The 12,485-nt window shown below is 46.4% G+C and overlaps 1 protein-coding gene across 16 annotated transcripts in view; it reads right to left on the bottom strand.

Moving 5' to 3' along the window:
- NCOR2 (nuclear receptor corepressor 2) overlaps positions 1 to 12,485 on the bottom strand; it is a 355,605-nt gene that overhangs the window by 150,747 nt on the left and 192,373 nt on the right. For 13 of the 16 annotated variants that reach the window (XM_060269894.1, XM_060269902.1, XM_060269904.1 and 10 more), the window contains one exon: positions 9,551 to 9,649. In XM_060269894.1, the coding sequence (XP_060125877.1) occupies positions 9,551 to 9,649 (99 nt within the window). Of the gene's footprint in view, positions 1 to 1,017; positions 1,800 to 1,819; positions 3,372 to 9,550; positions 9,650 to 12,485 lie in introns of those variants that run through there. The other 3 variants (XM_060269908.1, XM_035099475.2, XM_060269907.1) reach the window with 3 other exon arrangements.

The following is a 12,485-nucleotide window of genomic DNA, read 5'->3' as shown; positions in this document are numbered from 1 at the left end:
AATAATTTGTTTGCTTGCTTATACATCTGGGTGAGTTTCCCAAGCCACCCTGAGCGGCTCCCAACAGAATATTAATAATAAATCAGCAGAACCATCATTTTCAACAAAACCCTCACCACCTCTGTCAAATCTGTAGCTATACTTGATAATCCAATACTGTTGATAGCCCTAACTTGGGTTTTGTTATTTTAACCCAAGTGCCACTATACGCCTTCTATGTGCCTAGTTTATAATTTTGTTTTTCAGCTTTTAATGTTTGTCTGTTGTTATAATTGTTCTGCTTGTTTTATATACATTGTGTGAAAAAAATGGGGGGGGGGGTAACCTGGTGCCCTCCATAAGTTGATATACTACAACTCCCATCATCTCACACCACTGAGCTAGCTGGCTGAGATTCATGGGATCAGGAGTCTAAACACAGCTGGGATGGTCACAACTTCCCTATCCCTGTCCTAGAGCAACTCTGGCACATTTCTGCTGCAAACATGAATCAATTATTAACTGCATCTTACTTGCGCAGCATTTCTGGTGTTTTTATTTTTGCATTCTCTTGAGACCCGATGTGAAAGGCCATGTAATTCCCCCCCCAAAAAAACAATCTTGTTCTGCCTGCCACCGCAAGCGAGGCACCCTGCTGACTACAGTTCTCCAAATTACAGACAGAGAGTCGGCAGGTCGGACGCTCTAAGAAAAACTACAGTTCCTAAGTTCTCTTGGGATTGGGGACAAAAACACCCACCTAAGTTAAGAACTATCTGTGCCTGTACAGAAGTAGCCTTACTCCCCTGCAAAACAAAAATAAAACCCATCAGTTTCAACAGGTGCAGTTCCAAGGCCCGCCCTGCCCTGCCGCGCACTCCAAAATAATACTGTGGTGTTATGAAAATAAATGTGCTCCTTCCAGGCCACTGCTCAAAGGCACCAGGCCTCGTCAGCTGTTAGTGATCGGCCCCTCGGGCCTTGAGGCTGATGGCACCGTTCCCTGCCTCCGTATATTAATTATAAACAGCTGCTCACCTTTGTCCCAATTTCCAGTTGCATCCTGAGCGGCCCAGGCTGCCAGCATTCTCCCCACCCCACAAAAGCAGAAAAAAGCCAAACGAGTTGCACACTCCACTTAGTTCCCACATCTACGCAATTGCAAGCACACACACACATATCACCAGGGAAACACCACCCAGCAGATAGCTTATCTTCAGAATAGCACGCTGGCTCATATAAACAGCACAGGCGGTTGCAACATTTTCTGCCTTGGCTATGCCAGACTGAATCTCTGAACGGACGCTTCTCTGTCCCTCTCCCTCCTCGGGACCTGTTCCTGGCACCCTCCTTCCCGCACGGCCCAAGCGTACGAGGAACACAGTTCCCAAACCCCAACCGCCTCTCTCTTCATCACCCTGCTCCAACCAACTTTCACGGCTGCGAGGTTTTGGCGGGAAGCAGCTGAACAATTGGGGAGGGGAAAGAGAAGACTTTGTCTTTTTATGCTTCTTCACTTGGGAGAAGTTTCCACAGACAAGACCCTCAAAAGACACCCCTCCCCTCCCCTCCCCAACAATAGGCAAGGGCCCCCTTTTAAAAGCCTGACACCCTGGACCAGCCAAGGAGGAGGGGAGAAGCACATCCCCATTTGGCTCTTGAGGCAAAGAGGACTTTCCTCGAGCCTTTGTGGAAATCTCCTGCCAAAAGCTCCCTCGCAGCAAGGTCTAGGCCAAGTCTGTCCAGAGCACCGGACGGCCTTGCCTTCCCCCGGAGAACCCCGTCTCCCGACAGAAGTGCTTAGCTCCCAGCCCTGCTGTCCCAGAGAGCCCCCCATCACCTCCTCCTGGTGCCCCCGGTGCCTTTTCACAGCTCGGCCATCCCAGCTCGGCGTGCCTTACGCTCTCCGACTCAAATGGCTTCCTGGCGATTTGCATAGTTGAGCCGTAAACCAGCCACGGCATTCCTGTTATGATTTTGCAATCTACTGGAATAACACGGTCGCTCTCAGTCGAGCCGATGAGTCATGAGCTATAAAACCACAGCCCTCGTCACCGGGAGCTTGCAGTGTTGGCTACAGCCTGTGATTAATATCGGAGGATAACAAACTCAACCCTGCAGCATGCCTGCCTCCTAATTTCTCCCTCCCTCTCTGATTCCTAGGCTCTCGGAGGGTGCCAAGGTCTGAGTCTCTGTTGCCCTGCCAGGACAGGACACAGGCAGCCACGGTAATTCTTCAAGACAGTTACCCAGTAACACACAAATGAAAAAACAAACAAACAAACAAATGGATGTTGGTTTGTCTGTGTGACTGACCAACACTTGCTTTTTTAAACTTCTGGAACTCTGGCTTTTAATCAAAATCAAACACATGTACATGCTTTGTTCCGGGGACAAAAATAACCTTCCATCAGAACACACCACAGATCTGCTCCAGTCACAAAATGGGTCTGATAGGGGTTGTTTATTTGGGTTTTTTGCTTCCCATAATTCCCTCTTTGATGACAGAAACAGCTACTAGGCCATTTGCCCAGTTCGCCATGTCCCTGGACAACAACCAGGGCAGGATTTCCTAGAGGGATCCTTGGCCAGCATAATCACAGAATTGCAGAATTGGAAGGGACTCTGAGGGGCATCTAGTCCAGCCCCCTATAATGAAGGAACCCCAATTAAAGCATCCATGACAAATGGCCATCCACCTTCTGCTTAACAACCTCCAAGGAAGGAGAGTCCACCACCTTCTAAGAGAATCTGTTCCACAGTTCTTGCCGCCAGAGAGCTTTCCCTGATGTTGAGTCGGAATCTCCTTTCATGTACAGTGGTGCCTCGCTAGACGATTTTAATTCGTTCCACGGGTCTTTTCTGATAACGAAAAATTCGTCTAGCGAATCCCATAGGAATGCATTGAATTTTTTTTTGCCCATAGGAACGCATTAATTGAATTTCAATGCATTCCTATGCGAAACCGTGATTCGCTAGATGAATTTTTCATAAAACGAATTCGTCTAGCGAGGCAACCTCCGCTCGAAAAATCCTTCCGTTAAGCGGAAATTTAGTTAAGCAGGGCATTCGTTAAGCGAGGCACCACTGTAACTTGAAGACACTGGTTCTGGTCCTACCCTCCAGAGCAAGAGAAAACAAGCTTGCTCCATCTTCCATGTGACAGCCCTTTAGATATCCTCTCGGTCTCCTCTTTTCCAGGCCAAATATACCCAGCTCCTTCAAGCACTCTTCACAAATCTTTGTTTGATATTTGATGAATTATTGTATTTTAATGTTTTGTTGGAAGCCGCCCAAAGTGGCTGGGGAAACCCAGCCAGATGGGTGGGGTATAAATAATATATTATACTAGCTGGCCCGGCCACACATTGCTGTGGCTCATCCATGTGATTTCCCCCCACCCTGTCCCGACCCATGACATATCACGCCCCTCCTCCCCCCACCCCTGGCTCATCCCTGTGACCATCCCACCATGTCCTGACCTATCCCATTCCCTCCTCCCCCCAACCCCCACCCAGGCAAGTCAGTACCTCCATTTGGCCTAGTCTGTAAAGGTTTCGGCTTAGTACCATATATTGCGGCGTATAAGATGACTGGGTGTATAAGACGACCCCCAACTTTTCCATTTAAAATATAGAGTTTAGGATATACTCGCCGTATAAGAAATACGACCCGGCATGTAAGACGACCCCCGACTTTTGAGAAAAAATTCCTGGGTTAAAAAGTAGTCTTATACGCAGGAATATACAGTATGTAAACAGGAGCCGAGTTGCTGTTGGGAGGGAAGGATTTATAGGTGCAGAAGCAGTGTAGTCGCCGCTAGAGGGTGCTGGTTTGCAACCTGGTTCTTTTCCCAGCATGCATTTTCATCTGAGTGGTGTGTTTTGAAACACGGGGTTTTGGGGGTTGTGACATCTGTCTTTGAAAATGGTACGGGGTCACTCTCATATTCGCATGTGGCATTGTGTCAAAATTTGAACGCAATCAGTCAAGCGGTTTTGGTGAAAAGTGGATACTAACGGACATGGCCAGTTTACATTTATATAGAGATTGTTGTTGTTGTTGTTGTTGTTGTTGTTGTTGTTGTTGTTGTTGTTATTATTATTATTACTATTATTATTATTATGCTCCTGGCGGGCCTTACTAATCATTGCAAAGTACAGAAGACAATGTGACTTCTAGTGTACACAGAGTCATCTGGGGCCCTACTTTTTTTTTTTTAAGGATATTATATACAAGAGGCAGCAGGAAGCCATGTTGCATAGGGAGGTGTTCAGAGGAACACAGCAGGTCAGCTTCAGCTTTACTAGGCCCTCTGCTGCCTCAATTGCCAGCATCCATTCCAGCTGCATGAGTGGGAGAGGTAGGATGCAGGACTGGTCCATCGCAGGAAAACCGGCTCCATCCCTAGGCTCCTCCTGTCCTTGAACTGTTTCCAATCCAGCTGGTCATTTTAAGAACTGTTCTTTTAACTTTTAAGAACTGGTGCCTGAGGTTGATTTTTCTCCCCCTTCTTCTCTCTCCATCCCCCTTCCTTCTTGTGTTGTGTCTTTTAGGTTATAAGCCAGGGACCGTCTTGTTTTAATCAACCGCCTGTAAACCACTGTGTGAGAGTTGGTGGCTGAACAGTTAGGTACAGATGTTACAAATAAATAAATGAGCAGCATCAAGTACTTCCATGGGAATTGCTCAGGGGGGCACAGCTAACTGCTGCGCTGTTCACATATTCTGCAAGAAAAGGCATGTGATATTTAAAAATCCAAGTGCTGACACCTGGCCTGCCTAAATCTAAAGGCCTGGTGCCGCCTATCCATCACAGCATTTGTTGCTGCACTATTTCCCCTGAAGAACACCCGATAGCCTGAAGAATATGCCATCCTGAACTACAATACCCCCACCTCATACCATAGGCAGGTCCATCTAAACTAGGGGTGGACAAGCCACAGTTCTAATTCATGATTTCATGAGTGTGACAAGGTGGGAGGGAGGTGAAGGGGTGGCAGAAAAAGTGACGGCAAAAAGGTGTGTCTGTTTTTACCTCTGGCCCCAACTACACTGGTACCTCTACTTACGAATAACTCTACTTACGAATGTTTCTACTTACGAATGGAGCTCCGTCTGCCATCTTGGATGCGGTTTAGATAGGATTTTTTCTACTTACGAATTTTTAGATAGGGTTGCTTCTACTTACGAATTTTTTCTCCCAATGCATTCCTATGGGATTCGACTTACACATTTTTTCGACTTACAAATGTGCGTTCGGAACGCATTAAATTCGTAAGTAGAGGTAGCACTGTACTTTACACCTGGCCCCTCCCACCACTGGCACATGCCCCCAGTAGATTATCTGCGGAGGGAATGCTGTTTTCAGCAGATTTCCAGCCTCTGATGGAAACCTTTTATTTATAGCAGGGGTGGTTAATTGTACCTCTGGGGTCATCTTTTCCCATCAATCAGTAATGTGGGTTTTCTAGAAAATTATTAACTGTAAAATTTCCCTACACAAATTGGGGAACAAAGCAGGAGAGAAAGCTGTTGCCCACTGCCCCCACTACTCCCCAATGTCTTTCTTGCAGGTGTCTCACAAGCATCTGGCTGGCTACTGTGAGAACTGAACTAGGCTATTTGCACAGAGGAACTTGAATTCGGGAAAAATTCAGTTTGCATGGAGGAAATTTTCTGATGCCCTAGTAGGTGATTTAATTTGGCATGCTTATTTTACATGTATTTAGTAAACAAAGTTTTTTTTTCTTTATTTGGTAAACAAAAATAAAAGCTGGTGTAATGTTGTGTTTGCAAATGGCATCCATTCACTGCCACTAATGAACTTAGGAAACGGATTTTTTTTCCATGGAAATATTAAGCAATGGAAAAATTGCCATGTTAAAAAACCTTCCACCCCACAACACTGAAAGCATCTAAATGTTACTTTAGGGTGACTGGCTTATACAACAGTGACAGATGCGAAACAAGGCACTGCTGAGTGGTAAGACCCAACCAATTAGACTTGGGACAGATAAGAGGAAGTACTTCTTTCCACAGCACACAAAATTCACTACCACAAACGTAGAAATAGTCAACAACTTGGATAGCTTTAAATGGTGGAAGATTTATACAATCTGAGGAGAAACCAGAGTATAAATGAGAAGTATATCAGCTCCTGGTCAAAAACCATGGCACATAAGGCCTCTTCAATAGGTCTTTCACCATCTTTTCTTACCCACCTGGGTATGATACTGCCCTCAAAACTGTGAAACAGAGGTTATGGGATATTGCCTTTAGTGATTTATGATCTTGCTCACATGTGACCTGTGGCCCATCTGTGTCAGGAATCCAATACCTACATGGTTTTCTGTTATCTCCCTACCTTAAGAATTTGACTGTATCTCATTACTACCATCTGTTTTCTAAAGCCAGATTAAATGTTTTCCCTTCTGAAGTGCTGAGGGGAAGATTGGCTAGTGTCCCATACTAAGATGTTCCCCGGATGTTGAATGTATGGAACACATTTTATTGCATTGTAGTTTAGACAGCATCCAATCAATCCAATACTAAAAGAACAACCTGGAATGTCAAGGTTCTCCTTGAGGATAAGTTTGATACTATTACATTGTCTGTAGCAAAATCGTCTCAGAGGCAGCAAAAATCAGAAATCAGTATCCACAGGCTAAAGTTCCTCTTATTGGCTAGCAAGGCCGATTTTACACCTTAATAACTGTTGATATTTACTACTGTTGTACTGTGTTTGGGTCCATGGACTGCAATAAGGCTGTGTGTGTGTTCTTTAAATGGGGATAAGGCTACTAACCGTGTGGTCATATGCTTGCTCCAAAGTCAAAGGCAGCCTGCCTCTGAACACTAGCTGTTGGGGAACAACAGCAACCACTTTGAGATGTTTTAAAATCAAGTAGTATATAAATTTTATGGAATAAATAATAAATGTTTTTCTTGCAGGGTATCCAAGAGACACCTGATTGGCCACTGTGCGAGCAGGGTGCTAGATTAGTTAAGCCATTAGACCTGATTCAGCAGGCCTCTTCCGATACTCATACAATGCTGCTTTGCCACCAGTTTTAATAATGTTTTGCAAACATCTCTGTAGTAATTCCCCCTCTTGTCTTCCTTCCCCTCCCCACCCCCCGCCTCCCCACGTTGTGCTGTGACATGAAGTTCAGTCTCTCTGCTCCCTTACATGGTATTGCTTTCCAACCAAATCTGTTTTTGGGAAGCTATTCTTAAAAGCAAGCTAACAACCTACTTAGCCCAGAGCCAGCCCCAAACAGTCCAGCATATTGAGGTTGGAAATCAAAACTGCACAGCCCCACACCACGCCGCATATGCGTGTACACACCGCCCAACAGACATGTGGCAGGATATTCCAGAAAGTTTTCCTCCACTGAAATAAATGAGAGCTGGGTCAAAGCATAGTTGAACTGCTCAGCTGCTTCTAAGGAAAAATAAAAGTACTTAATAGCTCGGGTTATAAAATAATGCACACCTCAAGCAATGTCAGCCCAGATAAAAAAGTCTTTGCCTATTTGCTGAAAGATGACAAAGGTGCCAAGCAGCCCAATCTAGGGAGGCTCTGCCATCGCCAGGATGCTGCCACCAAGAAAGCCCTTTTGCCAGTGGTCACCTGCTTCAGATAACCTGCATTGAGTTTCCTTGAAAAAATGGTGCAGAAACTGCAAGATTTTTAACCATGTCTGGGCATTTTAGCCACATCACACCAGTGCTTTGTCTTTGACACTGGTTCCCAGTCTGTTTCCAAACCCAATTTAAAGGTAGATTTTCATTGTAAAATCCTCCATCACTTGGGACCAGGTTACCTGAAAGATCAGTTTCTCCTGCACATGCCCACCCAAACATCTAAAGTGGAGGTTACCACAGCATGGCTAACACTCTACTCTGACTTCGTTTATTTGAAAGAATTTCGGAACTGCTGAATATTTACAAACTGCTAAGCAGCGTACAAAAAAATAACATAAAAGCAATAAAACAATATCATTAAAAGCACATAACAGGAATATAGAAACAGGAATTCAAAGATTAAAAGGTTCATAACACATGAAAAGCTTGGACAAAAAAATCAGGGCTGTTTCACAAGATGTCCAAAGCAACTAACAGATGATGTTTCACATAACAGAAGATGCTTCAGAGCTGGGACCCTGGTCATGCAAAGAAGGTGCCCTGCCAACTGAACAATGGACCTTCTCCAAGGCCGATACTGCCTACTCCTAAAGGCAGAGGCTCTCCAAGGCCACGGGCAGTGGTCCTACCCAGCCCTGCTAACAGAGACCTCCTTGAGTGGAGATGCCAAGGACCAACCCTGAACCTTCCATGTGCCGAGCAGGTGCTCTATCACTGTGCTTGTGGGCCCTGACCTCCCTGCCTCCTACCCACTTACTCATTTTATGGTATGAATGGTTCACGTCTACACCAGTTTTCAATACAGTTGCAGGCCCCATTCAAGTTGCTGGCTTTAACCTAGAAAGCCTCACACAGTTTACTGCACACAGCACAATATACATAAAGCCTTACAAGGCTGGGGACCCCAGTACTTGAAGGAACACTCATTTCCCCATAGAAGGCCCTAAGATCATCTAAAGAGGCCTGCCTCCAAGGGCCCATGCCCACTGAAGATCGTGGGGTGGAGGCCGCAGCAGGAGAGGGCCTTTTGGGTGGTGGCTCACCACTTATGAAATGCTCTCCCCAAGAGAGTGTGCCCACCTGGTGCCCATTTCCACATCTTTTGGGTGTCACCTAACATTTCTCCCAAGCCTTTTAATAACTCAGGCTTCATGTGTCAGTCAGTGCTTTTATTTATTTGGATTGTTCAATTTGATGGAAATCATGTTTGCACTTGAGGTGGAGATTTCACTGTTTGTCTTTCAGAGTTGCTTTGCTCTATTTATTGTATATTCCATGCAGCATATACTAGATGTATTAATTTTACTGTTAAGTCTTCGGGGACTTCAGCATAATGTGACTCAAACTTGGTAATAATACTAATTTGTTTTGATTTACTCAGCCTGTGCCTATACAGATTTCTTCCCCACAAAGACAATTATGGGATTGTAAGCAACAAACAGCCCCATTCATACTAGCTAAATTCTACCTCCATTGTTGGGAGGAAATTTAATAAATAATAGTAATAATAAATATGCCTCAAAATATCAGTTGCTGGCAATCACAGGTGGGGAGAGTGCTATTGTGCTCTGATTCTGCTTCTGAGATACCCAAAGGCATATGCTTGGCCACTGTAAGAACAGGATGCTGGACTAGGTAGGCCTCTGGCTTGATCCGGTCAGATTCAGCCACATCCGCAACTCTTGGTGACAATTATTATTCAGAGCAAAGCCATCCCAGATTCAGTCTCTGGCATCTCCAAGAAAGGCTAGGAATGTTCCCTTGTCTGAAAAGCTGAGGAGCCACTGTCAGTCAGTATGGTCAGTACTGAGCTAGATGGACCAAGACACCTTCCCATGTTTACTTCCACATGGTCAATGCATGACAAATTAACAAAATCTCCATCACATATGCTCCACAGGACCACCTCTGCCTTTCTTACCTGGTTCTTTCCACGCCTCCGGTAGTTCCTTCTAACCAGGTTCTTATAGTTCTCATTCTTCTTGGTCAGGTAATAGTAGAGGACGCAGTCAGCCACCGTCTACAAAAACACAGGATGGGGACAAGAGTTAAGGTGGATAACTGGAGGACTAAGGTAGTTGTGTGTACATTGAGCAATGAAATGCATAAACAGCAGCAGCAGCAGCTAGACCACAGAACAAAATATTTATTCTTCATTTGTAGGTTTACAAACCACTTAACAATCAACAAAGTGGAGCATTATAAAATAAAATAAGATAAAACAAGTGTTGCATCTGCAGCCCTCTGAAATCAGTTACCTGATGGCATTAGGTAAAAACCAATCATTCTGAAGTTTTGGCATTTGTGGAAGATATTATTGTTTAAGAAGGCTTTCCCAGAAGTGTGACCCATTGTAAAAATGGTTTTATTGCTTTTCATTAACTGATCTTGTAATCTGTTGTTTGCACTTAGCATATGTTATCTCATTAATCTCTTACAACAACCTGGCAAGGTAGGTCAGTATCATTGTTTCCAGAGTGAAGTTAGAGGGCTGAGATGGAGATAAGCAGCTTTCTGAAGGTTATCCCATGAGTTCATGGCAGAGATCTGAACTGGGAATGTTCCTGACAACTCATTACTCTAGCACCATATCTGTGCTTTCAAACCCTTTCTCATTTTACTATCATTTCCAGCTACATACAGATAAACAAGGATATAATATCACCATGCTGAGAAAAGTATGACCTCACATTTCAATTGGTATTACAGTGGTACCTCGGTTTATGAACACAATTGGTTCCAGAAGTCTGTTCATAAACCGAAGTGTTCATAAACCGAAGCAAACATTCCCATTAAAAATAATGGAAAGTGGATTAATCCGTTCCAGACGATGAAAAACACCCCCTAAAGCTTCAATTTAACATGAATTTCACTGTCTGCCAAGAGGTTTCCGAGGCCTATGGAGGCCTCCACGGAGGCATCGGAGCGTCCGCGACTGGGACGCAGCCACAGAAGCGCTCCGATGCCTTCACAGAGGCTAACTGCGTCTCTTTCAAAGCGGGTGGGGGGGTCCCTTTGGAAGCGCTTACCTTGCGCATAGAAAACAGCGGTGAGAGGCTTGGCTGCGCGGCGGTGGCGCTCGCAGCTCTCCTTCCCTCTCTACGTGGTGCCAGCCGGGCGACCTTTCTCCTCAGAGCAGCCGCTACCACCACCAGGCGCCAGGACTGGCTGGGGTGGCTCGAGGTGCGCCGGCTGTGCTTGGAGCGGCGGCGGCGGTAGCAGCGGCGGCTTCTCTCAAGCCCGAGCCTCTCCACTCTGCAGGGGCTCAACGGTGAAGGCCCGGCCTCGCTTCTCTTGACCCCTCCGCGAGGCCGGGCCTTCACCGTCGCGCTCCTGCGACGTCTCTCCACCTTCGCCGTCCGCGAGGCCGGCTCAAGAGAAGCGGACCTTCGCCGTCGCGCTCCTGCGACGCCTCTCCACATTAGCGCGACGGCGAAGGTGGAGAGACGTCGCAGGAGCGCGACGGTGAAGGCCCGGCCTCGCGGAGGGGTCAAGAGAAGCGAGGCCGGGCCTTCACCGTTGAGCCCCTGCAGAGTGGAGAGGCTCGGGCTTGAGAGAAGCCGCCGCTGCTACCGCCGCCGCCGCTCCAAGCACAGCCGGCGCACCTCGAGCCACCCCAGCCAGTCCTGGCGCCTGGTGGTGGTAGCGGCTGCTCTGAGGAGAAAGGTCGCCCGGCTGGCACCACGTAGAGAGGGAAGGAGAGCTGTGAGCGCCACCGCCGCGCAGCCAAGCCTCTCACCGCTGTTTTCTATGCGCAAGGTAAGCGCTTCCAAAGGGACCCCCCCACCCGCTTTGAAAGAGACGCAGTTAGCCTCTGTGAAGGCATCGGAGCGCTTCTGTGGCTGCGTCCCAGTCGCGGACGCTCCGATGCCTCCGTGGAGGCCTCCATAGGCCTCGGAAACCTCGGGTTACTTACTTCCGGGTTTCGATGGTTCGTAAACCGAAAGTTCGTAACCCGAGGTGTTCGTAAACCGAGGTACCACTGTATAGTATTGTGACACTGTTCCATTATGCAGTAAATGTCAACAAGTCTCCATCTCAATTCCTTGATTGAAAATGCTAGCATCCTTGTTTCAACTATGGGCCAAACATTCTCCAGCAATTCCTCTTGCAAGGGTCAAGGTTCTAATTTCCAATTCTGAGCTAACGGTGTATTGAGATTCCTGTATTGTAGGGGTTGGACTAGATGACCCTCAGGATCCCTTCCAACTCTACAATTATTTGATTCTATGATAGAGCTTTTACTGCAATTACAAAGTCCCTTTGCTTTGCTTCAGAGTCTGCTTTGATCATCTGCAAAACAGATGAGTGTCAGGGAAGTCCCAGCCATCCTATCCTATGGCTTGTGAAACCTCTGTGACACCCACTACCCTCTGTAACCAATACATATTATGGGCCATCCCACACATCACCACCCATCCTCCACAGAGCAACAGCTACTTTCTGTTGCAACTGCCTCTGTCTCTCTCTCTCTCTCTCAGCTGATATGTGCAGAGGCAAAAGACATCTGGTTAGTCAGTTTCCTTTATTGAGAATCTCTCCCTCCACCCTCTCCCAGTTGGGGCCATAGGTAGAGAATTAAAGGGAAGAAACTCTGCATCGAGAAATCACAATATAAAGTGTTAGAGAACTGATACATGCCCTTAAGTGAATTGCATCTCTGCATTCTGGCAGAGAGTTCTATTTCCAGCATTATGGAAGACTGCACAGGAAAAGATGCAAGGACTGACCCCAGATGACTGGAGCAACTAAAAGCAAAAGGGGGGAGGAGGGGGAGGAGCAGGAGAAGTCTATCATCCTTTAGCTTCAGTGGAACACTACATATAACCTGCCATACAACTGTCAGCAGCCATTAT

The sequence above is a fragment of the Zootoca vivipara genome, chromosome 17 (assembly GCF_963506605.1).
Source record: "Zootoca vivipara chromosome 17, rZooViv1.1, whole genome shotgun sequence".
Lineage (NCBI taxonomy): Eukaryota > Metazoa > Chordata > Lepidosauria > Squamata > Lacertidae > Zootoca > Zootoca vivipara.
The sequence above is the reverse complement of the archived record's forward strand: the minus strand, read 5'-3'. Positions and strand labels throughout refer to the sequence as shown.